The following is a 27,767-nucleotide window of genomic DNA, read 5'->3' as shown; positions in this document are numbered from 1 at the left end:
TTTTAATTAGACGTGAGCCATTAGAAATATTAGTATTATTGAGTCAAAAGGTTGACATCAGGGGCATTTTTAGCCCGATAGGTAAACGGAGGCCAATATTATACCAAATCTCATAGTTCAATGGAATTTTAGGACCTTTTCCGTTAATACTAATAAAAACAACGTACTACAAGGGAGCACGAGGGTTCGTAGGACCCATATTACAAAAGATGCTATTACTACTACTACTAGTAGGTGGCTTTGTTGCCAAACTACATGATGCAGAAAGAAAGTGGCTATTGGCTGAGCCAGCCGCCACAATACAAAAAGGGGTACAAAGATGGAGCTTGTGCATCAAAAGTTGGATGGTGTCTTTGCATTTCTCCTTGTTCAGCTGTAAGCACTGGAGCTGAGACCATGCGAACAGAGGGAATGTCTCGTTGAGTTGTTGTTCCTCAAGTATAAGATCATGAAGTGCTGTTGGAGGTTACCAAAAGACCAAAAAAGGGGATTCCTTGTCATTGGTACTGGCTACTGCCCATATTAGCTAGCCTATCTGCGATAATATTTTGCTCCCTGTAGTTATGGATGAGTACAGGCTCACCAATCTGGTCATCAGGAACCTGGAATCAGCAAGTATAGGTAGATGAGAAACAGCATTATCTTTTAAAAGTGTTAATATTGCAGTAGCATCCATAGCTAATTGTAACGGTGTGAGATTATAAGTCACAGCAAGGATAAGCCCTTGTAATAGAGCATGAATTTCTGTTAGAAGGAAGGCGTGGGAGGGATAGCAGAGCAAATAGGCTTTTTCCTAAAATGCTTTAACCTTCTAATGGATATTGCTTTAATTAATATTACTGCTAAAGTGAAAATTGATTCAGCCTTTGTAAGATCAAATAAGTATAAGAATAAGAAGATAGCTTTGAAGTGAAAAATACAAAGTTAGCTGTCAGCTGCAAGGAAAGCACCAAATAGTCCAGAAGAAAATGAGCAGCCAGCTATTAGCAACAACGAAAAATACCAAAACTAGATACTATTTCAGAGCTTAAACTTCGTTAAATAATTCCTTTTCGCTGTTAAGCTTTCACCGAAAGAAGAATAGTCAGAGAAACCCCTTGGATCAAAAAAATATAATGGCTACACTTAGGTGTTATTGGTGCATTCATCTACAACACCTTCCATGTATCGGGTGCTTCTATTCTTACTCTTTCTATAGGCACACCATCCACTTTAAAAACAGCTCAAGAAGAGCAACAACGTCCAGTACCATTGAGTATAAAATTGAACATACCAGGTAACAACCAAAGTAACTGCTCTTCATAAAGAATATCGTTTCTTTAATTTCTGTAACACCCCGTACCTTTAACCTAAGCTTTGATCATGATCCTAGACTTAGAAAATCAGATAAAGGATGTGAGAATTGGAATTTCCCTGTTCAGTTGTAAGATGGGGGTTTACGCCCATGAACAGTGACCGTATTTCAGTATACGGGCCGTAAATCAAGTCATAAACTGGTAACAAGGATTTCTGAGCATTCTGGAATTTGACATTTGGATGTTACATTGTTAAATACGGATCGTATTTCAAAATACGGCCCGTATTTCAAAACGTACTTGGAATTTGAGAAAACTTCCTTGATGAAAGTTGTAGAGCTTTGAAATACCTTTCCAACGGTATATTATGGGGGTCAAACGGACATCTGTGCAAAGAGTTATGGCCATTTCTTGAAGAGACACGGTTGCGAGTCCATACGGAATACGGCCAGTATTTCAAAATACGGCCAGTATTTTGCTGGACGTAAACTGCAATTTTCCAGAACACTATATATTCGTCCATATCAGTTCAAATCATTATTTTTCATTCCTTCAAGCCCTAGAACGACCTCCTACCCTCTTCCATCATCAAGAACACCAAGGTAAGCCTACTCTGGTAATTATTCCAAGTCAATTCTAATACATATCCTTGTAATCTAAACAAGAAATCATCATTCCTAAAACTAGGGTTTTCAAGAAAACCCATCTCAAGGTTCAAGAATTCAAGGTTTTGAAAATCTTCTTCAAAGCTCAAGTCTTTAATTCAAGTTTTAAAGCGACTAAGATATGTAGAGTTACTATCTATGTGTGGGAATATCATTGTTCTTCCCCACGCATCATAATCCATAAATTACGATTCTCTACGAAAACTAGGGTTTCTATACCATACTCATGATAACCCTAGGTCCATGTCCATGATTATATTATGTATGAATTGTTATAATTCCATCGTTGAGCTCTTAATATTTCTTTATGATTATTAAGAATCGTAAGTAATCTATGAAAAACCCATATATCTCGTTCCATGGGTTCATGCATGCTAGTTTATGATATATTATGCTATTTTCAAGAAAATACTATACATGTTTTACAAGTTCATGTAAGCAAGCTATAATTCATGATATCCATGTACAAGCAAGTTATATTCATGAAAACCATGGGCAGCAAGTGCCACTTATTTTACATGTTCATGTTTTTGGGAGTTGCTTTAATTACGGAGAGGGCTTCGAGATAGCTTTGAAACTACGTAGCCATAGTAGGATGAGGATCGCTCCGCCCATGTCAGGACGATCTCTCATGTCTAACTGATCCTTTCATAATACTATTAAACCTCATGTCCCCCGCAAGGTATGAGTGTTCTGCAGTGGTAGACGCATAGTACCGGACCGTATTATCGGTTATATTCTTTCTTTCTCCCTTACTCTACGATACTTTACGCATGATATATATGTATATGTACTCGTATTTCATGATCATGTTTTCGATTTCGATTCTTATCATGTTATTCTATGTCCCATGTTATTTCTTTCGGTTGCTTTACATACCGTACATTCGATGTCTTTGACGTCCCTTTATTGCCGGGGGCTGCGTTTCACGATGCGTGTGCGGATTTACGGGAACGACGCCTCGCTCTGTTGTGATCGCACGTCCCCGAATTTATTGGTGAGCCCCATCTCGTTCGGAGTTTAGACATTGTCATTCTTTAATTAGTTTTGCATCTAAAGGCATGCTTTGGGGCCTGTCGGCAAGTATGTTTTCCGGTCAAGATTCACGATAAGGGTTTCATAGACTAGTCGGTTTAGTTATGTTAGACATACGAGGTGTTTTGTCATCTTTGGCTCGACTACGTATTGTTCCGCATTTGTGATTTAAACAAGTATTTCATTAAATTATTATGACATCTCGTGTTTTATAAAAGCTCATCACGTTCATGCTATATTTCCGCTCGTATGCCTCGTGATGAGTCAGCAAGCCATGTGGTTCGCTCGGTCACATGCAGTAAGGCACCGAGTGCCGTGTTTCGCCCAGGCCATGGTTCGGGGCGTGACAATTTCACTCTGAGATTGTGGAATAGATTGCTTACCTGGCTCCAGGGCCAGCCACTTAGAGCTCACAACTGGGATCAACATTACCAATGGGTACTTAAGAATGCAAAAGGGAAATCAAGAGAAGCTCAATTGTTCAAGCTGGTTTATGCTGAGTGTGTGCATAGCATCTGGATGGAGAGGAACCTCAGAATTTTTGAACAAACAAGCAACAGTCTGGAAAGCATGGCTAAAAGTATTGCTTTTGTCTGTAATGTATGAGCTCCTAGTAGTATCAGCTGTAAGTTACAGCAACTGGTTTTCTGAGTCTAAGTCAAGTTGCATCTTGACATTTTAGTGTTTTTGTGATCACTTTAGTTTAGATAGCTGGTTGTGTTGGCTGTGTTGGCCAGACTATGGTGCTTGTAAAGTTTCACTTTTGGTATCAATAAAAGTATTAGTTACCAAGAAAAAGAAAAAAAAAAGAAATTGTCAAAGAAACCCCTTGGATAAAAAAAGTAACCATAAGAGCTACCACCTAGGCGTCACTGGTGCATTCACCTACCACGATTTCCACATCTCTGGTGCTCTCTAGTCTTTATCTATAGACACAACATCGCCTTAAGAAACTACCAAAAAAGAGCAACAACATTCAGTACCATTGAGTTTAAAGTTCAACTCACCAGGTAATACAACCAAAATAACTGCTCTTGCAAAAGATTATCATTTCTTGAAAATAGTGCAGATAAGGAAACTGATTAACAAGATCCCCAAGCAATATGAAACAGAGTTTAACATCACTTAAGGAAAATATATAGAGTGCAACTCTTACAGGTCATTAGTCACACGATTGTCCTCATCTGAGTAATTTCAGCCTCCATTTTTGGTGCATTCGTGGTCTCTTCTATAAAACGGGACAAACTAGGCTCTTAACATAGGTTTCTGCCTCAATACATGGACCGACGTTAGTAACATCTAGATATATGATCGAGTCATCCTTTGGATTGTATTTCGCGAAACGTGATCCAAACTGAAGCACTATTTCACCTTCATTTGGCATTAAAATGGGTGCAAAAAATATATGTCCCATACAACCTTCAGGAGACTTGATGGTAAACATCTTTGTCCAAAATTCATTTACCCTATACTCCTTCATAACCCAGACATCTGCATGAGTCCATACGTAACAAAACACAGAAAGATTACTCCCAAACACTGCTACCTTCAAAAATCGACATCCTCTAAAACAGGAGGGCTGCTCTAACTCTGCCCATTTCTCATCAGCCAAATCAAAAGAAATGATGTTCCATTGTGTGTCAAGCCAATGGAATTTCCCATTCACAAACTTAGCAGAATCATTCGAGAAATCTCTACCATGAAAAATCACCAATATGTCTCCAAGACTTGCTCTTTAGACTATATATTTTGACCTCAACACCACAGAGACGTATGTATCCGTAAATAGGGAAGACACCCACTACCTTGTAATCATCTTGCAACTCATCATATGCAAAACCAAATTTGAAATCACCAGGTTCCTCTTCCTCCTCATTGTCATGGCGGCTCAGATTAAGTCTATAATAAGGCAATTTCTTATACTTTCTAATTGATGGATTTCATAGAAACCAGGCCTGCACCTCATCTCCCTTGCATGTGTGTCAAACTCTAATTATTTTTTCATATGTACTACTAGCTATTGTTCACTTGGGTTGCACTAAACAAGGAACTGTCACTTGATGAGGAATGAAACGTATTACCTTCTATTAATACTTTTAGAGAGAGAATGAAACGTATAAGAACTTTTAGGAAAAGGGTCAAATGATAGATACTACAATTTAAGGGTCTATTTAGAACCAAAAAAAAAAAAAGATTTAGCTGTAATGGAAACAATTCTCGTTCAAAATAACAAAATGAAAAATGTCTGCACTTTTAAGCTATGCATAATATTACCAATTTCAAAAATAAATAAATAAACAGACACTCAAGCTTGGCCTCAGCTGGCAAGTAAGCACTCCAACTTTGAGAGTGCACATATAGACACCTCACCTTGGATAAAGTTGCTCCCTAAAACACAAATAGACACTTCAACTTTGAGAGCACATACAAGGCCCTCTTTTAAACAAAGCTCTCCTATACTCCATAGTTCTTTGGTACCCTAACCCAACTCTCATGATCATAGCAGCAAAATAGCTTGCTAAAATGCTTTGTCCTTCCAATCCATACTTGCTTCCATCAAATATTACTGCTAATGTGAAAGAAGATTCAGACTTTCTTAGATCAATAAGTAAAAGAATAAGAAGATAGTTGCGAAGGAAAACAATTACATACAAGATTAGCTATTAGCAAGGAAACGCCAAATCGTCCAAAAGAAAATAAACCATCAACTATTAGCAGCAACGAAAAACACCAAAACTAGACACTATCTCAGAGCTTAAACTTCATTAAACAATTCCTTGGTTTCCTCCTCATTCCGCTGTTAAGCTTTCACCTAAAGAAGAATAGCCAGAGAAACTTCCTGGATCTACAAAAGATAACCATAAGGTGTTTTTGGTGCATTCACCTACCACAATTTCCATGTCTCTGGTGCTCTCTATTCTTACTCTATCTATAGGCACGACATCCCCGTAAGAAACTGCTCAAGAAGAGCAACAACATCCAGTACCATTGAGTTTAAAGTTTAACACACCAAGTAATAGAACCAAAATAACTGCTCTTGCAAAAGATTATCGTTTCTTGAAAATAGTGCAAAAAAAGAAATTGAGTAACAAGATTCCCAAGCAATATGAAGCAGAATTTGACAACACTTAAGAAAAAAGCAGAGTGTAACTCTTACAGGTTATTAGTCACGCGTCTGAGTTCTTTCAGCCTCCGTTGTTGGTGCATTCGTGGTCTCTTCTGTAAAAAGGGACAAACTAGGCTCTTAACATAGATTTCTGCCTCAATACATGGACCAACGCCAGTAACATCTAGATATCTGATTGAGTCATCCTTTGGATTGTATTTCGTGAAATGTGATCCAAAGTTAAGCAAAATTTCACCTTCATTTGACATTAAAATTGGTGGAAAAAATATACACGTAGAATCATCAGGAGACTTGACCGTAAACATCTTTGTCCAAGATTCTTTTAGCCTATACTCTATCATAACCTAGACATCTACGTGAGTCCTTCCATAATTTCAAAACACAGAAAGATCGCTCCAAACACTCCCAGCTTCAAACATCCACATCCTTCAGAATAGTAGGGCCGCTCTTGTAATAGAGCATGGATTTCTGTTAAGAAGGCAGGCGTGGGGGGGATAGCAGTGCAAATTAGCTTTTTCCTAAAATGCTTTAACCTTCTGATGGATATTGCTTTAATCAATATTACTGCTAAAGTGAAAATTGATTCAGCCTTTGTAAGATCAAATAAATAGAAGAATAAGAATACAGTTTTGAAGTGAACAATACAAAGTTAGCTGTCAGCTGCAAGGAAAACACCAAATAGTCCAGAAGAAAATGAGCAGCCAGCTATTAGCAACAATGAAAAACACTAAAACCAGATACTATCTCAGAGCTTAAACTTCGTTAAATAATTCCTTTTCGGTGTTAAGCTTTCACCAAAAGAAGAATAGTCAGAGGAACCCCCAGGATCAAAAAATATAATGGCTACACTTAGGTGTTATTGGTGCATTCATCTATAACATCTCCCATGTATCTGGTGCTCTCTATTCTTACTCTATCTATTTTTTTTTGATGATGTAAGTGTTTTATAATCACAAAGGCATCAAGGGGATGCATAGTTACAAAAGAGGAGGAAATATCAGCTCATACAAAGATAACAAAAAACCTATCATAAGTCTAGAGAGTTGACAGTTTAAAAACAGCTCCACTTTAAAAACAGCTCAAGAAGAGCAACAACGTCCAGTACCATTGAGTATAAAATGACTAACTCCCAATGCCATATGACGCAGTATTTAACAACAGTTTAGAAAATTGTAACTCTTACGGGTTATTAATCACACGATTGTCTTCAGCTGAGTTATTTCAGCCTCCATTGTTGTTGCATTCCTTGAAAAGGGCCAAACTAGGCTCTTAACAAAGATTTCTGCCTCAATACATGAAGCTAAGTTAGTAACATTTAAATATCTGATCGAATCATCCTTTGGATTGTATTTCGCGAAACGTGATCCAAACTGAAGTAAAATTTCACCTTCATTTGACATTAAAATGGATGGAAAAAATGTCCGTCCATCTTCGGGAGACTTGATGGTAAACATCTTTGTCCAAGATTCCTTTACCCCATACTCCTTCATAACCCAGACATCTGCACGAGTGTGTACATAATTACTAACTACAGAAAGATCACTCCCAAACAGTCCTAGATTCAACCATCCACATCCTTCAAAACAAGAGAGCTGCTCTACCTCTGCCCATTTCTCATCAGCCAAATCAAAAGAAATGATGTTCCGGCCCCTGTCAAGCCAATGAAGTTTCCCATTCACAAACTTGGCAGAATGATCCTTGAGCTCTCTATCTTGAAAATCACCAATACGTCTCCAAGAATTACTCCTTAGACTATATATTTTTACCTCAACACGACAAAGAGCTATGTATCTGTAAATAGGGAAGGCACCCACTACCTTGTAATCATCCTGCAACTCATCATATCCAAAACCAAATTTGAAATCACCAGGTTCCTCTTCCTCCTCATCGTAGTTAAGCCTATAATTAGGCAGTTTCTTATACCTTCTTATTGATGGATTCCAGATAAACAAGTCATCTAATCCGTGAAATAGACTGATGGAAAGACAGATCAATCCATTGACAGAACCCACAAGACAAGGATAACCATTAGGATTTTTACCAGGATAATCCAAGTCCAATGCCTCAGTTACAGAATCGTAAAGTAAAGCGCTAAGAGAACAGTCCTTGACACCGTGGTCAGATGTACTAGCAAACTTAAACATTACTCCATGGTGAGTGTAGTCCTTGTTACTAGTGGATAACAAGAGATGGGTCTTCACAAAATGAGGGGTAGAGATTAATTCAAGCCAAGATTTAGAAACAGACCTGAATTTCAAGAGAGATTTGACAGGAAGCTTTAACAAGATTTCAGTGATGAGTTCAGTAGGAAGGTTAGGCATTGGCAAGATTGAATCTTTGCTTGAAATAGCAGGCTTTGTGAAGGCTTCATCTTCTTGGGGTTCCATTTGGGTTGCAGAAATTAGAACTCTTTGGAGTTGGGAATTTTGCTGTGGAGAAAAGAGACTACGTAGTTTTGTGTTTGGTAGACTTGCTACTTTAGTCGATATGTTATTGAACAATTGCGGTTTTGGTCCCCATATTATTAGACTTAACACATGTTACCTTGAAGTTAATCTCTTTTTTTTTTTTTTTTTAACCCCTCCCCCCAAGAGCTCCCTCCTTTGCGGGTCCGGAACAAAATAGCAAAAAAAATATGAGCCGAAATACTGCGGAAAAAAAACAGGTACAAAAGTACTTTTAACGTGAAAATCGTCGTTAAAGGATAACGGAGAGGACCGTTAAGTCCTTTAACGCGTGATTTTCGTACGTTATTGGATGTTTTTTTTTTTCCTTTCTTTCTTTCCTTTTCCTTTTTTTCAAACTTTTTTTACATACTTTAGCCATAGATTAATCATCTTCGAGACTCAAAACTTGAATATTTTGTATAGAACACGATATTTTTTACTGTATACAATAATGTAGGCCAAATACATTAAGGATTCATAGACGTTCGGATAGTCATTTTAGGGGTTGAAAAAGTGCCGAAGTAAGTTTTATTTGAAAAAAACTTAGTGTTTTTTCATACTTTGACCAACGATTAGTCGTGTGTCAAGACTAAACGTCAATTTTTATATAGAACCGATATTTTTTTTGCGTACTATAATGTAGGCTCAATACATCATGGATACGTAAACGTTCGGATCGTCGTTTTAGGGGTTGAAAAGGTTCCCTGTAAATTTTGTTTGAAAATACTTAGTGTTTTTTCATACTTTGACCAACGATTAGTCGTGTGTCAAGACTAATCGTCAATATTTTATATAGAACACGATATTTTTTAACGTACAATAATGTAGGCCCAATACATCAAGGATACATAGACGTTCGGATAGTCATTTTAGGGGTTGGAAAGGTGCCCGAAGTAAGTTTTGTTTGATTTGTAAGGTTATTTTAGTCAACTTTATATGTCGAGAAAATTAGTCAACTTTATTTTCAAAAATTGAAACATGTGAAATTGACATTCACAACTATATTACCCTGGAATTTTTACGTTGAAATCTATTGCGTATCATCATCTTATAAGTAAATAAAACTGAAAATTCCATGCCAATTTGGGGAAAAATTGAAATCAATGGGATAAAAGGTATTTTTTTTAAAATCGGCTCGGCCAAACCGCCTTGCGGCGGTTTGTCCGCATAGATCTCGAAAAAATACACAAGTTAAAAAAAAAAAAACATAAATCGGACGTCCGAGCGCGCAAAGTTATGACCATCTAAAGTTTGACCACTTTACAACTAGTTTTTCACCTTATATTTTTTAGAATTAGATTTATATTCAAAATAAAGTTATGTCTTGATTAAAAAATAACACGCTTAAATTAAAACCTTAAAAAATAAAACACTTAAACCTTAAACAAAATTTACTTCGGGAACCTTTTCAACCCCTAAAACGACGATCCAAACGTTTACGTATCCATGATGTATTGAGCCTACATTATAGTACGCAGAAAAAAATATCAGGTTCTATATAAAATATTGACGTTTTGGAGTCTTGACACACGACTAATCGTTGGTCAAAGTATGGAAAAAACACTAAGTTTTTTCAAACAAAACTTACTTCGGGCACCTTTTCAACCCCTAAAATGACTATCCAAACGTCTATGTATCCTTGATGTATTGGGCCTACCTTATTGTACGCAGAAAAAAAAATCAGGTTCTATATAAAATATTAACGTTTCGGAGTCTTGACACACGACTAATCGTTGGTCAAAGTATGAAAAAAACACTAAGTATTTTCAAACAAAATTTACTTCGGGAACCTTTTCAACCCCTAAAATGACGATCCGAACGTTTACGTATCCTTGATGTATTGAGCCTACATTATAGTACGAGAAAAAAAATCAAGTTCTATATAAAATATTGACGTTTCGGAGTCTTGACACACGACTAATCGTTGGTCAAAGTATGGAAAAAACACTAAGTTTTTTTCAAACAAAACTTACTTGAACCTTTTCAACCCCTAAAATGACTATCCGAACGTCTATGTATCCTTGATGTATTGGGCCTACATTATTGTACGCAGAAAAAAAATCAGGTTCTATACAAAATATTGACGTTTCGGAGTCTTGACACACGACTAATCGTTGGTCAAAGTATGAAAAAAACACTAAGTATTTTCAAACAAAACTTACTTCGGGAACCTTTTCAACTCCTAAAATGACGATCCGAACGTTTACGTATCCTTGATGTATTGAGCCTACATTATTGTACGCAGAAAAAAAATCAGGTTCTATACAAAATATTGACGTTTCGGAGTCTTGACACACGACTAATCGTTGGTCAAAGTATGAAAAAAACACTAAGTATTTTCAAACAAAATTTACTTCGGGAACCTTTTCAACCCCTAAAATGACGATCCGAACGTTTACGTATCCTTGATGTATTGAGCCTACATTATAGTACGCAAAAAAATATCGTGTTCTATATAAAATATTGACGTTTCAGAGTCTTGACACACGACTAATCGTTGGTCAAAGTATGGAAAAAACACTAAGTTTTTTCAAACAAAACTTACTTCGGCCACCTTTTCAACTCCTAAAATGACTATCCGAACGTCTATGAATCCTTGATGTATTGGGCCTACATTATTGTACACAGAAAAAAATATCAGATTCTATACAAAATATTCAAGTTTTGGAGTCTCGAAGCATGATTAATCTATGGCTAAAGTATGTAAAAAAGTTTGAAAGAAAGGAAAAAGGAAAGAAAAAGAAGAAAAAAAAAAACAGAACATCCAATAACGCATGAAAATCATGCGTTAAAGGACTTAACGGGTCCGTCTCCGTTAAGTCCCCGTCTCCGTTAAGTCCTTTAACGCATGATTTTCATGCATTAAAGGTACTTTTGTACCTGTTTTTTTCCTGAGGTATTTTGGTTCATACCCTTTTTTTTTGGGTTATTTTGGTTCCGGACTCCTCCTTTGCTCCCTTGGTGACTCGAACTCGCAACCTTCAAGTTGAAAGTGGAGGACGCTTACCATCTGAACAATCCCTTCTTGTCTCCTTGAAGTTACTCAAAACTCTGATTAAAGTGCTTATAATTTTATTTGATCTTGTTACTAGAAGAGAATTGTCCTATTAAAATTCCACAATATTTATAATTTTATCCTTATTCTTGTAGATTTTATTATGACAAGCGGAGTAATCGGCACAACTTACCACCAATATCTATTGCTTTTTTGTTGAAATGGCATGAAACCTCTGTAATTGTATGGCACTTAAGGGGCCAGGTTTCTAATTAATTGTATTATTTCTTGCGTAATTGATACAACATTCCGATGTAATCTTAAAATGGAAAAAAAGAATCTCAGATTTGTCAATAAGCACGTCATACGCATATGTATATACATAATAAGTGTGTGATATGAGATGAAGATAATGAATACAACTGCACTTAACCAGAGGTTTACGATTCTCGCCGTGGGAATGGAGAACTTTTTCGTAGAGAGTTATTTGCCCCTCTTAGTAGGCCTAATCAATAGGAAACCATATTAGTCGAGCCTAGCTCCGGACAGATTGTTAAATTAAAAAAAAATAGGACAATGGACTACCGGCAACATGAGCTTTAAAGCCCGTTTGGATTGGCTTATAAGTTGCTTATAAGCTGTTTTTAACTTTTTTGAGTGTTTGGCTGGCCAACTTAAAGTCATTTTCTGCATAAAATAAGCTCAAAAAATAATTGAGCTCTTTTGGCTTAGCTTATCTAAAGCAGCTTATAAGCTGAAAACAACTTATAAGCCAAAAAAAATAAGTTAACCTACCCCAACTTATTTTTTTTTTTTGGTTTATAAATTTGTTTCAAATTATAGCTTATATTTTATTTTAAGCCCATCCAAACAGGCTCTTAGTCCGTCACATATGCCTTTTCATCTTTGTCATGACCCAATTTAAGGTCATGATCAGCACTCAAAGAGCTAGGCCCTTCAGACAAACCAAATCAAGCATCCTCTCTCAAAATTCCAGTTGCAAGAATTCCCGCATGCACACATTTCAAGCATCCTATCTCAAAACACCAATTCAAGTTGTATATATAGAAGCCATGCGCCCTTAACTTGCGAGAATCGCAAAAATGCAAACACTTCTGGTTCCACCAAAATACATTTTGAGTTATCAAGGCCTGCTCATCTCCCTTGCATGTGTGTCAAACTCTGAAATTATTTTTTCATAAGTACCAGCTATTGTTCACTTGGGTTGCACTAAAGAAGGAACTGTCACTTAATGATGAATGAAACGTATTACCTTCTTTTAAAACTTTTAGAGAGAATGAAACGTATAAGAACTTTTAGGAAAAGGGTCAAATGATAGATACTACAATTTGAGGGTCTATTTAGAACAAAAAAAGCTGATTTAGCTGTAATGCAAACAATTCTTGTTCAGAATAACAAAATGAAAAATGCCTGCACTTTTAATCTAGAATAAAGTTGCTCCCTTAAAAACAAATAGACACTTTTCAACTTTGAGAGTGCACATACAAGGCCCTCTTTTAAACAAAGCTCTCCTATGCTCCATAGTTCTTTGGTACCCTAACCCAACTCTCATGATCATAGCAGCAAAATAGCTTGCTTGCTAAAATGCTTTCACCTTCCAATGCAACTTGCATCCATCAAATATTACTGCTAAAGTGAAAAGAAAAAATTCAGACTTTCTTAGATCAATAAGCAAAAGAATAAGAAGATAGTTGTGAAGTAAAACAATTACATACAAGATTAGCTATTAGCAAAGAAAACATCGAATCGTCCAATAGAAAATAAACCGTCAACTATTAGCAGCAACGAAAAACACCAAAACTAGACACTATCTCAGAGCTTAAACTTCGTTAAACAATTCCTTGGTTTCCTCCTCATTCCGCTGTTAAGCTTTCACCTAACGGAGAATAGCCAGAGAAACCTCCTGGATCTAAAAAAAAAATAACCATGAGGCGTATCTGGTGCATTCATCTACCACAATTTCCATGTCTCTGGTGCTCCCTGTTTTTTTTTTTTTTTTTTTAATTTTAATGATAAAGGGTGCTCCCTGTTCTTACTCTATCTATAGGCACGACATCCCCTTAAGAAACTTCTCAAGAAGAGCAACAACATCCAGTACCATTGAGTTTAAAGTTCAACACACCAAGTAATACAACCAAAATAACTGCCCTTACAAAAGATTATCGTTTCTTGAAAATAGTGCAACAAAGGAAATTGAGTAACAAGATTCCCAAGCAATATGAAGTAGAATTTAACAACACTTGAGAAAAATGCAGAGTGTAACTCTTACAGGTTATTAGTCACGCGTCTGAGTTATTTCAGCCTCCGTTGTTGGTGCATTCGTGGTCTCTCCTGTAAAAAAGGGACAAACTAGGCTCTTAACATAGATTTCTGCCTCAATATATGGACCAACGCCAGTAACATCTAGATATCTGATCAAGTCATCCTTTGGATTGTATTTCGTGAAACGTGATCCAAACTGAAGCAAAATTTCACCTTCATTTGACATTAAAATGGGTGGATAAAATATACCCGTAGAATCATCAGGAGACTTGACCGTAAACATCTTTGTCCAAGATTCTTTTACCCCATAATCTGTCATAACCCAGACGTCTACATGAGTCCTTGCATAATTACAAAACGCCGAAAGATCACTCCCAAACATTCCTAGCTTCAAGAATTCACATCCTTTAAAACAGGAGGGCTGCTCTACCTCTGACCATTTCTCATCAGCCAAATCAAAAGAAATGACATCCCGGCCCCAGGCAGTCCAATGAAGTTTATCATTCACAAACTTAGCAGGACCATACAAGAGCTCTCTACCTTGAAAATCATCGATACGTCTCCAAGAATTACTCTTTAGACTATATATGTTGACCTCAACACGACAGAGACGCCCCCTTCTGTAAATAGGGAAAATACCTACTACCTTATAATCATCTTGGAACTCATCATATGCAAAACCGAAATTGAAATCATCAAGTCTAACCTCACAGTCACGGCGGTTCAGATTAAGTGTATAACTAGGCAATTTCTTATACTTTCTAATTGACGGATTCCATAGATACAAGTCATCAAATCCGTGCAATATTCTGATGGCAAGACAAATCAACCCATTGATAGAACCAACAAGCCGAGGATGATCATCGGGATTTTTACCAGGATAATCTAAGTCAAATGCTTCAGTTACAGGATGGTAAAGTAAAGCCCTAAGAGAACAGACCTTGAAGCCGAGGTTAGCAGTACTAGCAACCATAAACGTAACTCCATGGTGGGTGTAGTTCTTGTTACTACCAGATAATAAGAGATGGGTCTTCACAAAATGAGGGCTAGAGATTAATTCAATCCAAGATTTAGAAACAGACCTGAATTTCACGAGTGATTTCACTGGAAGCTTTAGCAAGATTTCAATGATGAGTTCAGCAGGAAGGTTAGGAATTGGCAAGACTGAAATGGATGGAAAATGAACAGGGTTTGCGGGTTTGCTACGTTTTGGGTGTTGAGGGAGGTCTTCATCTTCTTCGAATTCCATTTGGGTTGCAGAAATTAAGAAGAGACTGGAAAAAATAAACTAAAGGTTGACTTGACAGCGTAGGTCAAATTTGTCATTAAGTTAAAATGAGATTGAATTATAATTTTTAATTTTTTTTTAATTTTTTTCAAAATATAAAAAAACTCTAACTTAATTCTAAAAAATTCACCAACCTCCCTTCTCCTCTTTCCACCCCTTCCCCTCCCCACACTCTCACAATTTTTTTTAATTTTAAAAAATTTTGATATTTTTTATTTGCTTTTTTTACCACCCCTCCTCCCCCGCCTCCCCACCCAAAAAAATCATTTTTTAAAAAAAAGTTTTAATTTTTTTATTTATTTTTTCACCCCCCTCCTCCTCCCCCTTCTCCAAAATATTTTTTTTAAAAAAGTTATAATTTTTTTTTTTTTTTTTTTTTTGACTCCCCTCTCCCCTTCTCCCTCTCTCCCCCCCCCCCCCCACCCCCACCCAAAAAAATTTATTTTTTTAAAAATGTTTAGAAAAGTTTTTCTTTTTATTTTTTTGCACCCCACACCCTTCCAAAAAAAAATTATTTTAAAAAAAGATTTTTTTTCAAAGTTTTTATTTTTTTGCACCCTCCCCCCACCCACCCACCCCCCGAAAAATGATTTTTCTTGAAAAGAAGTTTTGATTTTTTTTTTTTTTTTGGTTTCTTACTTCCCCCCCCCCCCCCCCCACTCCAAAAAAAAAAAAAACTTGAAGGGAGTTTTTGAATTATTTTTTTTTTGGGTTTAGAAAAAATTTGGATAAAATTCAGGTTGTTGTGTGTTTATAATGAAATAGATGGTTTTTCTGTTGTTATCCTGGTATGGTTCAGGGTTTAGGAAAATATATCCAACAAATAGTTTTTTTGTTCTTGTCCCGTATTTATCCGTTACGTTTTGTAGAAGATAACTAACAGATTTGTAGTTGTTGCAACAAGTTCTACACTTTTTGCAACAAGTAGACAATCTGTTGCAATGACTCACTAATCTGTTGAACATAACTTAAGTTATTTGCTTCTGTTTGTAGAAGATATCCAACAGATTAGTAGTTGTTGCAACAAGCTCTACACTTGTTGTAACCAGTAGATAGTATGTTGTAACAACTACAAATCTGTTGGATATAACTTCAGTTATTTAGTTCTGTTTGTAGAAGATATCCAAAGATTTGTAGTTGTTGCGACAAATGTACTGTAACAAGTTCTACACTTGTTGCAACAAGTATACAATCTATTTATGAATCAGCAAATGATGAGGAAAGATATAGTCAAATTGACAGCCAAACTAACAATCAATCCTTAGAAAAAAATGAAGAACAGAGCCAAGAAGCAGTATAAACAAATGAAGAAAGTGAAGAAGAACTAGGAGATGAAGAAACTAATGATGGAAATGAAGGAGATGGAGTAGATCAAGAAAATCTGCTACACCCCTGAAGGCAGTTGCTGAAAAAATTATTACTTAAGTTGTGGTATTTGGAGCCAAGGTGGCTGTTTAACAATTTATGTTTTTTTTTTTTTTGTCCTTTATGTTATTTGTGAATGATGTTTATGAACTTACTTATTTTGATTAGTTGTGGTATTTGGAGTCAAGGTGGTACGTTAAACAATTTTTGTTTATGAACTTATTTATTTTGCTTACTAATTGTTGCAACAGATGCATACAGTTGTTGAAGAAGTTGCAACAAGTTACTAATTTGTTTCAACAAGTTACTAATCTGTTTCAACAAGTTGCTAATCTTTTTAAACAATTTGCTTAGTTGTTACAACAAATTACTCAACTTGTTGGAAAAAATCAAACAATTGCTTAAATTTTTGCAAAAACTAAAAATATGTCGCAATAGATGAGTTAATTGTTGCAATAGATCATACACTTGTTGAAGAAGTTACAACAAGTTACTAAATCTGTTTCAACAGATGGATCAGATGTTTAAGCAAGTTGCGTAGTTGTTGTAATAGATTAATCACCTTGTTTGAATTATTGCAACAACTTACTCATATGTTGCAGCAAGTATTTCATATGTTACAACAACTTACTCATTTGTTGCAGCAGGTATCTCATATGTTGCAACAACTTACTCATATGTTGCAGCAGATATCTCATATGTTGCAACAACTCCTTTATTGTTGCAACATATTCACGATATTGATCACATTAAACTCCTTTGTTTATACTGAATAACATTGAATTCATTTTTTTATCACTAAATATGGTTGAATTAAGTACTTCACATCAAATCACTCTAACGATCACTCGATTTAGGAAGAATACCTTACAATTGCCCATCTAATCCATGAAATTACTATCTAATCCATGAAGGATGTTAGTAGATATATATATTCATCACTAAGTACCATTTATTTTCTTTGTTTAACACTAAATATGGGTGAATAAAGTAGTTCGCGTCAAATCACTCTAATGACCACTCGATTTAGTGCATACTGACTTAGTAGATCATCTCTCTTGACTCAAAATACATCAAATTGATTAAGTATTTTATATTGATCACTAAATATCGTTGATTTCCTTTGTTTATCACTAAATATGGGTGAATCAAGTAATTCACATCAATTCACTCTAATGATCACTCGATTTAGTGCATACTGACTTAGTAAACCATCACTCAATTTAGTCATACTGACTTAATAGATCATCTTTCCTGACTCATGATACATCAAATTGATTAAGTATTATACATTGATCACTAAATATCGTTGATTTCCTTTATTTATCACTAAATATGGGTGAATCAAGCAGTTCACAGTGCACACTGACTTAGTAGATCATATTTCCTGACTCAAAATATCATCAAATTGATTAAGTATTATATATTGACCACTTAATATTGTTGATTTCATTTGTTTCTCACTAAATATGGGTGAATCAAGTAGTTCACATGAATTCACTCTAATGATCATTGGATTTAGTGCATACTGACTTAGTAGATCATCTTTCCTGACTCAAAATACCATCAAATTGATTAAGTATTATATATTGATCACTACATATCGTTGATTTCCTTTGTTTATCACTAAATATCATTGATTATCTTTGTTGATCACTAAATATGGGTGAATCAAGTAGTATCTGTTGTAACAATTATAATATTTGTTGCAGTAACTGTAGCATTTGTTGCAACAACTGTAGTATCTGTTGCAGCAAGTGAGATAGTTGTTGAACAGGTCCTTACTATTGTTGGATAAACACAATAAGTTACCCAGTTTCTGCAACAAGTCACTCCACTTGTTGAAAAAACCCCAACATGTAACTTAGTTGCTGCAACAGATTGCTTATTTGTTGGAAATCTTTTAGCAATTGGATAAAACCCAACAAGATACTAGTTGCTGCAACAAGTCTTGTTACTTGTTGGATAAAACCCAACAAGTTACAGAGCTGTTGCAACAAATTCATTACTTGTTGGAAACTGTTCAGCAATTTATTAACAAGAATACACACATTTGTGATTTGAACACGATCAACATATCATATAAACCAAGTTCACAAACACCAAGAACATAAATTATCATTCTAAAAAAGAAAAACATTAAAATGTCATAAAGTTCCAAAAAATAACTATTATTACAACACAGTGCAATTAACAACTATGGAGCATTTCGGCTTGGATATGTTGTTTTTTGGGCCAACTGTTTTGCATAAGGGGCATTTGTTTTTCCTCATTCGCAATTATTCCGCACCTCCTCTTTGTCCGCCTTCTTCCAGGTTTGCTAGGATTAACATATGCAGGAGGTGTCTCTCTCTCTCTAATTCAAAACTTCTTTTTAAGAAATTTTTTTTTTTGGGGGGGGGGGGGGGGTGCAAAAAAACAAAAAACAAAAACTTTTCAAAATTATTTTTTTTGGAATGGGTGGGTGGAGTAAAAAATCAAAGAAAAAAATTTCTTTTCAAGATTTTTTTTTTGCGGGGGGAAGGTTGGTGGATGGGGTGGGGGTGGTGCAAAAAATTAAAAACAAAAACTTTTCAAAACTTTTTTTCTAAATAAAATTATTTTTTTGGGCAAAAAAAAAAAACTTTTCAAAATCTTTTTTAAAAAAACATTTTTTTGGTGGGGTTTGGGGGTGGGGGGCAAGGGCGGGGAGAGGAGTGGATAGGGTGGGGGTGGTGCAAAAAATCAAAAATAAAAATTTTTTAAAACTTTTTTTTAAAATAAAATTAATTTTTTTTGGGAGGGTGGGGGGGGGGGGTTGGTACAAAAAAATAAAAAATAAAACTTTTCAAAATCTTTAAAAAAAAAAAACATTTTTTTGGGTGGGGGGTGGGGGAAAGGGCGGGGGCGGGGTGGGGGGCTGGGGTCACGGAGGGGTGGGGGAGGGGGCGTGGTGGGCAGGGAGTATTTTATGGTTTATATTGGTTGAGTCAAAGTGTTAAAAATAAAACTTTGGGGCAAGTCAAAAGTTCCTTAATCACTAATCATAAATTTATCACCTACACTCAATTAAAAAAACTTAAGTTACCTACACTCAAATTTGAGACTTTGCAGTCACCCTTAATTAATTGTGACCCCATTCATGTTTTTCCTCCTTGTTGTGGAACCCCCAAGTTTGGGAGACTTGCCGTTTTAATAGATATGCTATTGAACAATTGTGGTTTTAGTCCCAGTATTATTAAATTAGACGTACGTAACCTTGACAAAACTCTGAATGTAGTCCTTTAAACTAATAGAGCTTACAGATGCTAACAGAACTATTTCTGAACGATGTAAGTTTTGAATGGCAATAATACTAATATCCTTTCAGGTCAAAAACAAAATTGGAAAAGAAAACCAACGGTACCCATTGCGAACATTGAGGCTTATTCCACTTTTTCCAATGTATGTCATTGTACTGATTTATTTGATCTTGTTACTCTAAGAGAACTGTCTTACTATTATTCCGCAATATTTATGATTTTCGCCTTATCCTTTCATATTATTGTTGTAAGACAAGTGGAATAGTCGGTACAGTTTGCCCCAAGATATAATTGACTTTTGAGAAAAAAATTATGGTAGGTTCTGAGAGTCTAAAACTTTGACAATTTTATTGTAGAAATTTTCAATTGACAATTCTGAATGCATTTTGCAGTAAGAAAAACTAGTATTGGTTCAATTTTAAGTTTAGAAAACATAGATAATTCTGTGAAATTAGGATGCTTGGCTGGATAGAGATCATTTTTGCTATCAATTGTCAGTTAACAAAAAAAATGAAAAGCTAACACATGGTTTCTGGCATATTATAGGTGAAAAGCGTATGAAAACGAAATATTTTTCCAGACATCGTGAGGTCACTTCCCGTAAATGTTAATTTTGAAAATTCAAATGAAAAACAATGTGATAACAACATCAACATATTTAGCGACACAAATATTGAGTTTCAATGATCGTAGTCATGATTTGCTTGTATCAAAAGGGATATTACTAACGAGGCACAAAAAAGCAATTTTTTCTGGTTTATGACGTGCAAGTAGTTCAATGGATATAGATGATGATTACTAAGATTTTCAGACCACTATCTTCTAGTTGGCAGCTCTAATATCTCGAAAAACATGCTTGCAATATCGTTGCAACTTGTTGCTCCGAGACCAAACTTATAAGCTACATATGTTGTTTGTTGCTTTTCTGTTGAAATGACCTGAAACCTCTGTAATTGTAGGCACTTCAGGGCCAGGTTTCCTAATTGTATTATTTCTGGTGCAGGTGGTCCGACAGTCTGGTGGAATCTTAAAATCACAAAAGGGATTTAAAATTTGTCCGTGAGCACATCATATGCATATGTATATAATTGTGTGTCCTCCGAGTTGAAGATAATGACTGGCAGTGCACTTAACCAAACACTTTCGGTTTAGAGCCCTAAAACTGGAGAACTTGGTAGAGACATCTTACCCCTCTTAGTAGGGCCTAGACGGTGTGAATCTAGATTAGTTGATCCAGACTTCACATACCAGATAGTTGAGCCAAAAAAGAGATACTGGACAACCAGCAAATGGGCGTTAGTCCGTCATATATGCATTTTCTCTCTCATGACCCAATTTAAGGTCCCAGCACTCAAGAACTTTCTTTTGGTAAGTACGATATATATCATAACAAAACCAAAAGGTTACACGGGAGCATGTTGTGGTATATCCACAATATTAGGCCATAGTTCATTAACTAAAGTGTCTCTAACTAAACTACTAGTACTAGCTATATTCGAAGACAGTTGTGCAGTCGGCAGTGATGATGAAGGCACCATGCAGACAGATGGTTCTCCGTAGAGATCTTGATTCAAAATATTTGCCAAAACAGATGGTGCATCCCAAACAGCTCCATTGAAGGCACTCCAGTCCGATTGCTTGCCATATTAGCTAATCTATCTGCTACTACATTCTGCTCCCGGTAAACATGCCCCACTAGAGGGCCATGCAGCATCTTGATCATGTACCTGCAGTCATCAACAAGTGAAGAGCAAGTCAGTGTGTTGGAGTTGCTTAAAAGTTGTACAACTTCCTTGGCATCGATATTGATGTGAAGGGGTTGAAGGTTATGAATAAGAGCTAATCGAAGTCCATGGATGATAGCATGAATTTCCGTATTGAAGACTGGTGGGGTTTATAGAGCCTGAGAATCCTAGAAGCCATTTAACCTCATGATTTCTAAACACTCCTCCAATGTCACTAAAAGGGCGGGAAGGATCAACCATGTCATCAGTGTTAGGCATATAGTCGGAAGGTGTAGGTGGGTTCCATTTGACATACAAGGGGATTTTTGGAGGCTTTGGGCTCTCTTACCTGTAAAGTACCAGAGCTCAGTAGCTTGGTTGATTATAAGAGCCTGTTTGGATGGGCTTAAAAAAAGCAGCTTATAAGCTGGAAACAGCTTATAAGCCAAAAAAAAATAAGTTGGTGTAGTCCAACTTATTTTTTTGGCTTATAAGCTGCTTTAGATAAGTTAAGCCAAACAAACCCAATTAATTTTTTGGGCTTATTTTAAGCACAAAATGGCTTTAAGCTGGCCAACCAAACACTCAAAAAAGCTAAAAACAGCTTATAGGCAACTTATAAGCCAATCCAAACGGGCTCTAAAGGTGAAGTCCAGATGAGTACATTTACCATCAAAAACAGTTCTATTATGAGCTATCCAGATAGACCACAGGCAGAATGGAATAAAAGTTTTGGAAGGGATGCAGTCATAACATTCTGCTGGTTCAAGAGAGATGATTTGCAGCAGCCAAGCTGTGGAAGAAGCAGCTGCCTGAAGGGTTGAGCTTATTTTATAGCGAAGTTTAAGAAAATCCCATAAAGCTAAAACTCAAGGACAACTGAAGAAGAGATGAATTAAGGTTTCCTCCTCAGAAGAGTTGCAAACTTTGCATAACTTATCAGGGACGATATTGAGGTAGTGAGATAGCTAGCAGTAGGTAACCTGGCATGGTTAAGAAGCCATAAAAAGTGCCTCATTTTTGCTGGGATTTGGAGCTGTCAAATCCAGATCAAAGGTTGATGAAACATAAGGATGGTTACCCCCCAGAGCATTGTAGCAAGAATGAACTGAAATAGACCATTATGGTTTAGCCCCCAAATTAGTATCAAACTGAAGGGCGTATTGTGGAAAAAAAGCAGTATTAATTTGCCGAATGATAGCAGGTGGCAAATCAAATGAAAGTGATGAGAAATCCCCACAGCTCTGAGATCTAAGAGCAGATATCCTGTCTCAAAAACAAATTCAAGTATCCTGTCCATGCCCCTTAACTTGCAAGCATTCCCACATGCAGAAATTTTTGCTTCTTTTTTTTCTTCATATAGATAGACCAAAATACATTTAAGTTATCGTTGTCTGCGCTTCATCTCCCTTGCATGTGTGTCAAATTCTTTACATTATTTTTCCACAACGACTAGATATTCTTCATTTGTTTGATTGTATCACTTAGGCTAATACGGTGAGGGTCATGTTATGTAATATCACTATTGATAGTTGACAACATAACAAATAGAGTTACACTTGGGTTGCACTAAACAGGGATTTTGAATTCACTTGATGATATATAATTAGATAGAATAAAATGTATAAGAATTATCAAAAAAAGGTCACAAGGCCTTCTTATTAAACAACGCCCAACTCTCATGATGATAGCAGCAAACTTAGCTTCCTAAAATGCTCTCACCTTCCAATGTGTACTTATTAAATATTACTACTAAAGTGAAAGAAGATTTAGACTGTCCTAGGACCCGTTTGGCCATGATTTCAGGTTGATTTGGAGTTGAAATTTTGTTTTGACATGCAATTTGGATCTCAAAAGTTGTACCTTTTCTCATAAACATGAAAACCCCACAATTTGTGAAAACTATCAAAAATTTCCAACTCTTATACAATCTCCCCAAATGAGCAAGCCATAGTTCATAAATAAGGTATTGGAATATCCTAAGGTGCGACATTAATAAATCACATATCTCCATGTTTCAATTACCGATAAATGTTTGCAATGCATTCTATTACAAATTTTCAAATACACATAATTTTACAAAGATTCACTGGTCCAATAAATCAACAATAGAAGTAACTAGATGCTATCTCAATAAACTTCGTTAAATAATTTCTTTTGCGCTATTAAGCTTTCACCTAAAGAAGAATAGTCAGAGAAACCTCCTGGATCAAAAAAATAACTATAAGGGCTACACTTAGATGTTATTGGTGCATTCACCTACCACAATTTCCATGTCTCTGGTGCTCTTTGTTCCTACTCTATCTATAGGCACAACATCCCCTTCTAAACAACTGCTCAAGAAGATCAACGACATCCAATACCAACGAGTTTAAAGTTCAATGTACCAAGAAATACAACCAAAATAACTGCTCTTGCAAAAGATGTCGTCTCTTCAAAATAGCGCAAAAAAAGGGAAATGACTAACAAAGATCCCCAAGCAATATGAAGCAGAATTTAACAACACTTATGAAAAATGCATAGACTGTAACTCTTACAGGTTATTAGTCATGCGATTGTCTTCATCTAAGTTATTTCAGCCTCCATTTTTGGTGCATTCGTGGTCTCTTCTATAAAACGGGACAAACAAGGCTCTTAACATAGATTTCTGCCTCAATACATGGACCGACATCAGTAACATCTAGATATCTGATCGAGTCATCCTTTGGATTGTATTTCGTGAAACGTGATCCAAACTGAAGCACTATTTCACCTTCATTTGAAATTAAAATGGATGGACAAAATATATGTCCCATACAACCTTCAGGAGACTTGATGGTAAACATCTTTGTCCAAAATTCGTTTACCCCATACTCCTTCATAACCCAGACATCTGCATGAGTCCATACGTAACAAAAAACAGAAAGATTACTACTGCTACCTTCAAAAATCGACATCCTCTAAAACAGGAAGCCTGCTCTAACTCAGCCCATTTCTCATCAGCCAAATCAAAAGAAATGATGTTCCATTGTGTGTCAAGCCAATGAAATTTCCCATTCACAAACTTAGCAGAATCATCCGAGAAATCTCTACCTTGAAAATCACCAATACGTCTCCAAGACTTGCTCTTTAGACTATATATTTTGACCTCATAACGACAAAGACGTATGCATCCGTAAATAGGGAAGACAGCCACTACCTTGTAATCATCTTGCAACTCATCATATGCAAAACCAAATTTGAAATCACCAGGTTCCTCTTCCTCCTCATTGTCATGGCGGCTCAGATTAAGTCTATAATAAGGCAATTTCTTATACTTTCTAATCGATGGATTTCATAGAAACAAGGCCTGCACCTCATCTCCCTTGCATGTGTGTCAAACTCTAATTATTTTTCATCTGTACTACTAGCTATTGTTCACTTGGGTTGCACTAAACAAGGAACAGGCACTTGATGAGGAATGAAACGTATTACCTTCTATTAATACTTTTTGAGAGAGAATGAAACGTATAAGAACTTTTAGGAAAAGGGTCAAATGATAGATACTACAATTTAAGGGTCTATTTAGAACCAAAAAAAAAAAGATTTAGCTGTAATGGAAACAATTCTCGTTCAAAATAACAAAATGAAAAATGTCTGCACTTTTAAGCTATGCATAATATTACCAATTTCAAAAACAAATAAATAAACACACTCAAGCTTGGCCTCAGCTGGCAAGTAAGCACTCTTAACTTTGAGAGTGCCCATATAGACACCTCAGCTTGGATAAAGTTGCTCCGTAAAACACAAATAGATACTTCAACTTTGAGAGCACATACAAGGCCCTCTTTTAAACAAAGCTCTCCTATACTCCATAGTTCTTTGGTACCCTAACCCAACTCTCATGATCATAGCAGCAAAATGGCTTGCTAAAATGCTTTCACCTTCCAATCCATACTTGCTTCCATCAAATATTACTGCTAATGTGAAAGAAGATTCAAACTTTCTTAGATCAATAAGTAAAAGAATAAGAAGATAGTTGCGAAGCAAAACAATTACATATAGATTAGCTATTAGCAAGGAAAACACCAAATCATCCAAAAGAAAATAAACCATCAACTATTAGCAGCAACAAAAAACACCAAAACTAGACACTATCTTAGAGCTTAAACTTCATTAAACAATTCCTTGGTTTCCTCCTTATTCCGCTGTTAAGCTTTCACCTAAAGGAGAATAGCCAGAGAAACCTCCTAGATCTACAATAAATAAGGTGTTTTTGGTGCATTCACCTACCACAATTTCCATGTCTCTAGTGCTCTCTGTTCTTACTCTATCTATAGGCACGACATCCCCTTAAGAAACTGCTAAAGAAGAGCAACAACATCCAGTACAATTGAGTTTAAAACACACCAAGTAATACAACCACAATAACTGCTCTTGCAAAAGATTATGGTTTCTCGAAAATAGTTTAAAAAAGGAAATTGAGTAACAAGATTCCCAAGCAATATGAAGTAGAATTTAACAACACTTAAGAAAAATGCAGAGTGTAACTCTTACAGGTTATTAGTCGTGCGTCTGAGTTATTTCAGCCTCCATTGTTGGTGCGTTCGTGTTCTCTTCTGTAAAAAGGGACAAACTAGGCTCTTAACATAGATTTCTGCCTCAATGCATGGAGCAAAGTTAGTAACATCTACATATCTGATCGAGTCATCCTTTGGGTTGTACTTTGTGAAACGTGATCCAAACTTAAGCAAAATTTCACCTTCATTTGACATTAAAATGGGTGGATAAAATATACCCATAGAATCATCAGGAAACTTGACTGTAAACATCTTTGTCCAAGATTCTTTCACCCCATACTCTGTCATAACCCAGACGTCTACGTGAGTCCTTCCATAATTACACAACACAGAAAGATCACTCCCAAACACTCCCAGCTTCACATATCCACATCCTTCAGAGTAGGGCCGCTCTACCTCTGCCCATTTCTCATCAGCTAAATCAATAGAAATGATGTTCCTCTGCTTGTCAAGCCAATGAAGTTTCCCATTCACACACTTCGCAGGAGCATTCAAGAGCTCTCTACCTTGAAAATCATCAATACGTCTCCAAGAATTACTTTTTAGACTATATATCTGGACCTCAATACGACACAGACGTATGTTTCCGAAAATAGGGAAAATACCGACTACCTTGTAATCATCTTGGAACTCATCATATGCAAAACCAAAATTGAATCCATCAAGTGCTTGCTCATGGTAACAACGGCTTTGATTAAGTCTACAACTAGGCAATTTCTTATACTTTCTAATTGATGGATTCCATAGATACAAGTCATCTAATCCGTGCAATATTCTGATGGCAAGACAAATCAATCCATTGACAGAACCCACAAATTTAGGATAAACATTAGGATAATTGACAGAACCCACAAATCTAGGATAATCATTGCGATAATATTTACCAGGATAATCCAAGTCAAATGCCTCAGTTACAGAATCGCAAAGTAAAGCGCTAAGAGAACAGTCCTTAACACCTCGGTCAGATGTACTAGCAAACTTAAACATAAGTCCATGGTGAGTGTATTCCTTGTTACTAGTGGATAATAAGAGATGGGTCTTCACAAAATCAGGGCTAGAGATTAGTTCGAGCCAAGATTTAGAAACAGACCTGAATTTCAAGAGAGATTTGACAGGAAGCTTTAACAAGATTTCAGTGATGAGTTCAGTAGGAAGGTTAGGCATTGGCAAGATTGAATCTTGGCTTGAAATGGACTCAAAATGAAGAGGATTTGTGGGTTTGCTCAGTGACGGCTTCAAATTCCATTTGAGTTGTAGCAATTACGAGTAAACGTGGGTTTGATCAATGATATTTTTCCCCTTTTTTGTTCTTGTGAAAGCTCCAAGTTTGGGGAAATACTGATTTCTTCTCTTCCTATATAAGAAAGTGAGAGACTTGAGGGTGGTACAGACATGCCTTCGTTGACGCGCCTGCTTGCTGCGGAGGGCACTTTCGGAAATGACATTTACATGCTTCAAAAGCATTGTACTCACAGCTTTGTCACTTGTACTGCTGCCCTCGTGATATTTTAAGGCCCCGTTTGGCCATAAATATCAAAAAAAAAATTCACTTTTTTGAAATTTTTAAAGTTGGATTTGGCCAAAACTTTTGAAATTGTAGTTTTTGATAAAATGTAGTGAAAAAAGTTGAAAGTTTTTCTTGTTTTTAGTATTCTGGAGTATAACTTCCGAAAAAAGTGAATAATTTTTATGGCCAAACGTTAAAAGTAAAAAAAGTAAAAAAA

General features: G+C 36.1%; 2 protein-coding genes across 16 annotated transcripts; both read right to left on the bottom strand.

Moving 5' to 3' along the window:
* Positions 1 to 82: 82 nt before the first annotated feature.
* On the bottom strand, positions 83 to 27,265 carry LOC132064344 (F-box/kelch-repeat protein At3g23880-like). Of its 14 annotated transcripts, XR_009416647.1 has the most exons (5): positions 27,183 to 27,265; positions 7,510 to 8,619; positions 7,171 to 7,404; positions 6,153 to 7,039; positions 83 to 602 (listed from the first exon to the last, which is right to left on the bottom strand). XR_009416647.1 is itself a non-coding variant. In XM_059457980.1 (4 exons), exons 1-3 carry the CDS (start codon positions 27,205 to 27,207, stop codon positions 7,316 to 7,318), a joined length of 1,224 nt encoding a protein of 407 aa, XP_059313963.1. In that variant the 5' UTR covers positions 27,208 to 27,265; the 3' UTR covers positions 83 to 602; positions 7,306 to 7,315. The 14 variants fall into 14 exon arrangements, 10 of the variants coding, with proteins under 10 accessions (XP_059313963.1, XP_059314113.1, XP_059313387.1 ...); XR_009416541.1 differs by having other exon boundaries at positions 7,171 to 8,619; XM_059457980.1 differs by lacking the exon at positions 6,153 to 7,039 and having other exon boundaries at positions 7,306 to 7,404.
* On the bottom strand, positions 21,368 to 27,207 carry LOC132065001 (F-box/kelch-repeat protein At3g23880-like). Of its 2 annotated transcripts, none has more exons than XM_059458246.1 (2): positions 26,021 to 27,207; positions 21,368 to 21,508 (listed from the first exon to the last, which is right to left on the bottom strand). In XM_059458246.1, the coding sequence occupies exon 1, from the start codon at positions 27,205 to 27,207 to the stop codon at positions 26,044 to 26,046; it is 1,164 nt and encodes a 387-aa protein (XP_059314229.1). In that variant the 3' UTR covers positions 21,368 to 21,508; positions 26,021 to 26,043. The 2 variants fall into 2 exon arrangements, with proteins under 2 accessions (XP_059314229.1, XP_059314301.1); XM_059458318.1 differs by lacking the exon at positions 21,368 to 21,508 and having other exon boundaries at positions 25,231 to 26,860; positions 26,900 to 27,207.
* Positions 27,266 to 27,767: the final 502 nt, after the last annotated feature.

Source organism: Lycium ferocissimum, chromosome 1 (assembly GCF_029784015.1).
Source record: "Lycium ferocissimum isolate CSIRO_LF1 chromosome 1, AGI_CSIRO_Lferr_CH_V1, whole genome shotgun sequence".
NCBI classification, from domain to species: domain Eukaryota; kingdom Viridiplantae; phylum Streptophyta; class Magnoliopsida; order Solanales; family Solanaceae; genus Lycium; species Lycium ferocissimum.
The sequence above is the reverse complement of the archived record's forward strand: the minus strand, read 5'-3'. Positions and strand labels throughout refer to the sequence as shown.

What these genes read in the sequence shown, in the direction of transcription:
- LOC132064344 (XM_059458130.1), bottom strand. Translation starts at nt 27,207, where the DNA reads ATGCCTAACCTTCCTACTGAACTCA. An exon ending in TAACCTTCCTACTGAACTCA is followed by an intron (nt 8,620 to 27,182) that starts TCACTGAAATCT and finishes AACCGCAATTGT; the next exon opens with TCAATAACATATCGACTAAA. An exon ending in TCTCCCGAAGATGGACGGAC is followed by an intron (nt 6,396 to 7,541) that starts ATTTTTTCCATC and finishes TGATGATTCTAC; the next exon opens with GTGTATATTTTTTCCACCAA.
- LOC132065001 (XM_059458246.1), bottom strand. Translation starts at nt 27,207, where the DNA reads ATGCCTAACCTTCCTACTGAACTCATCACTGAAATCTTGTTAAAGCTT.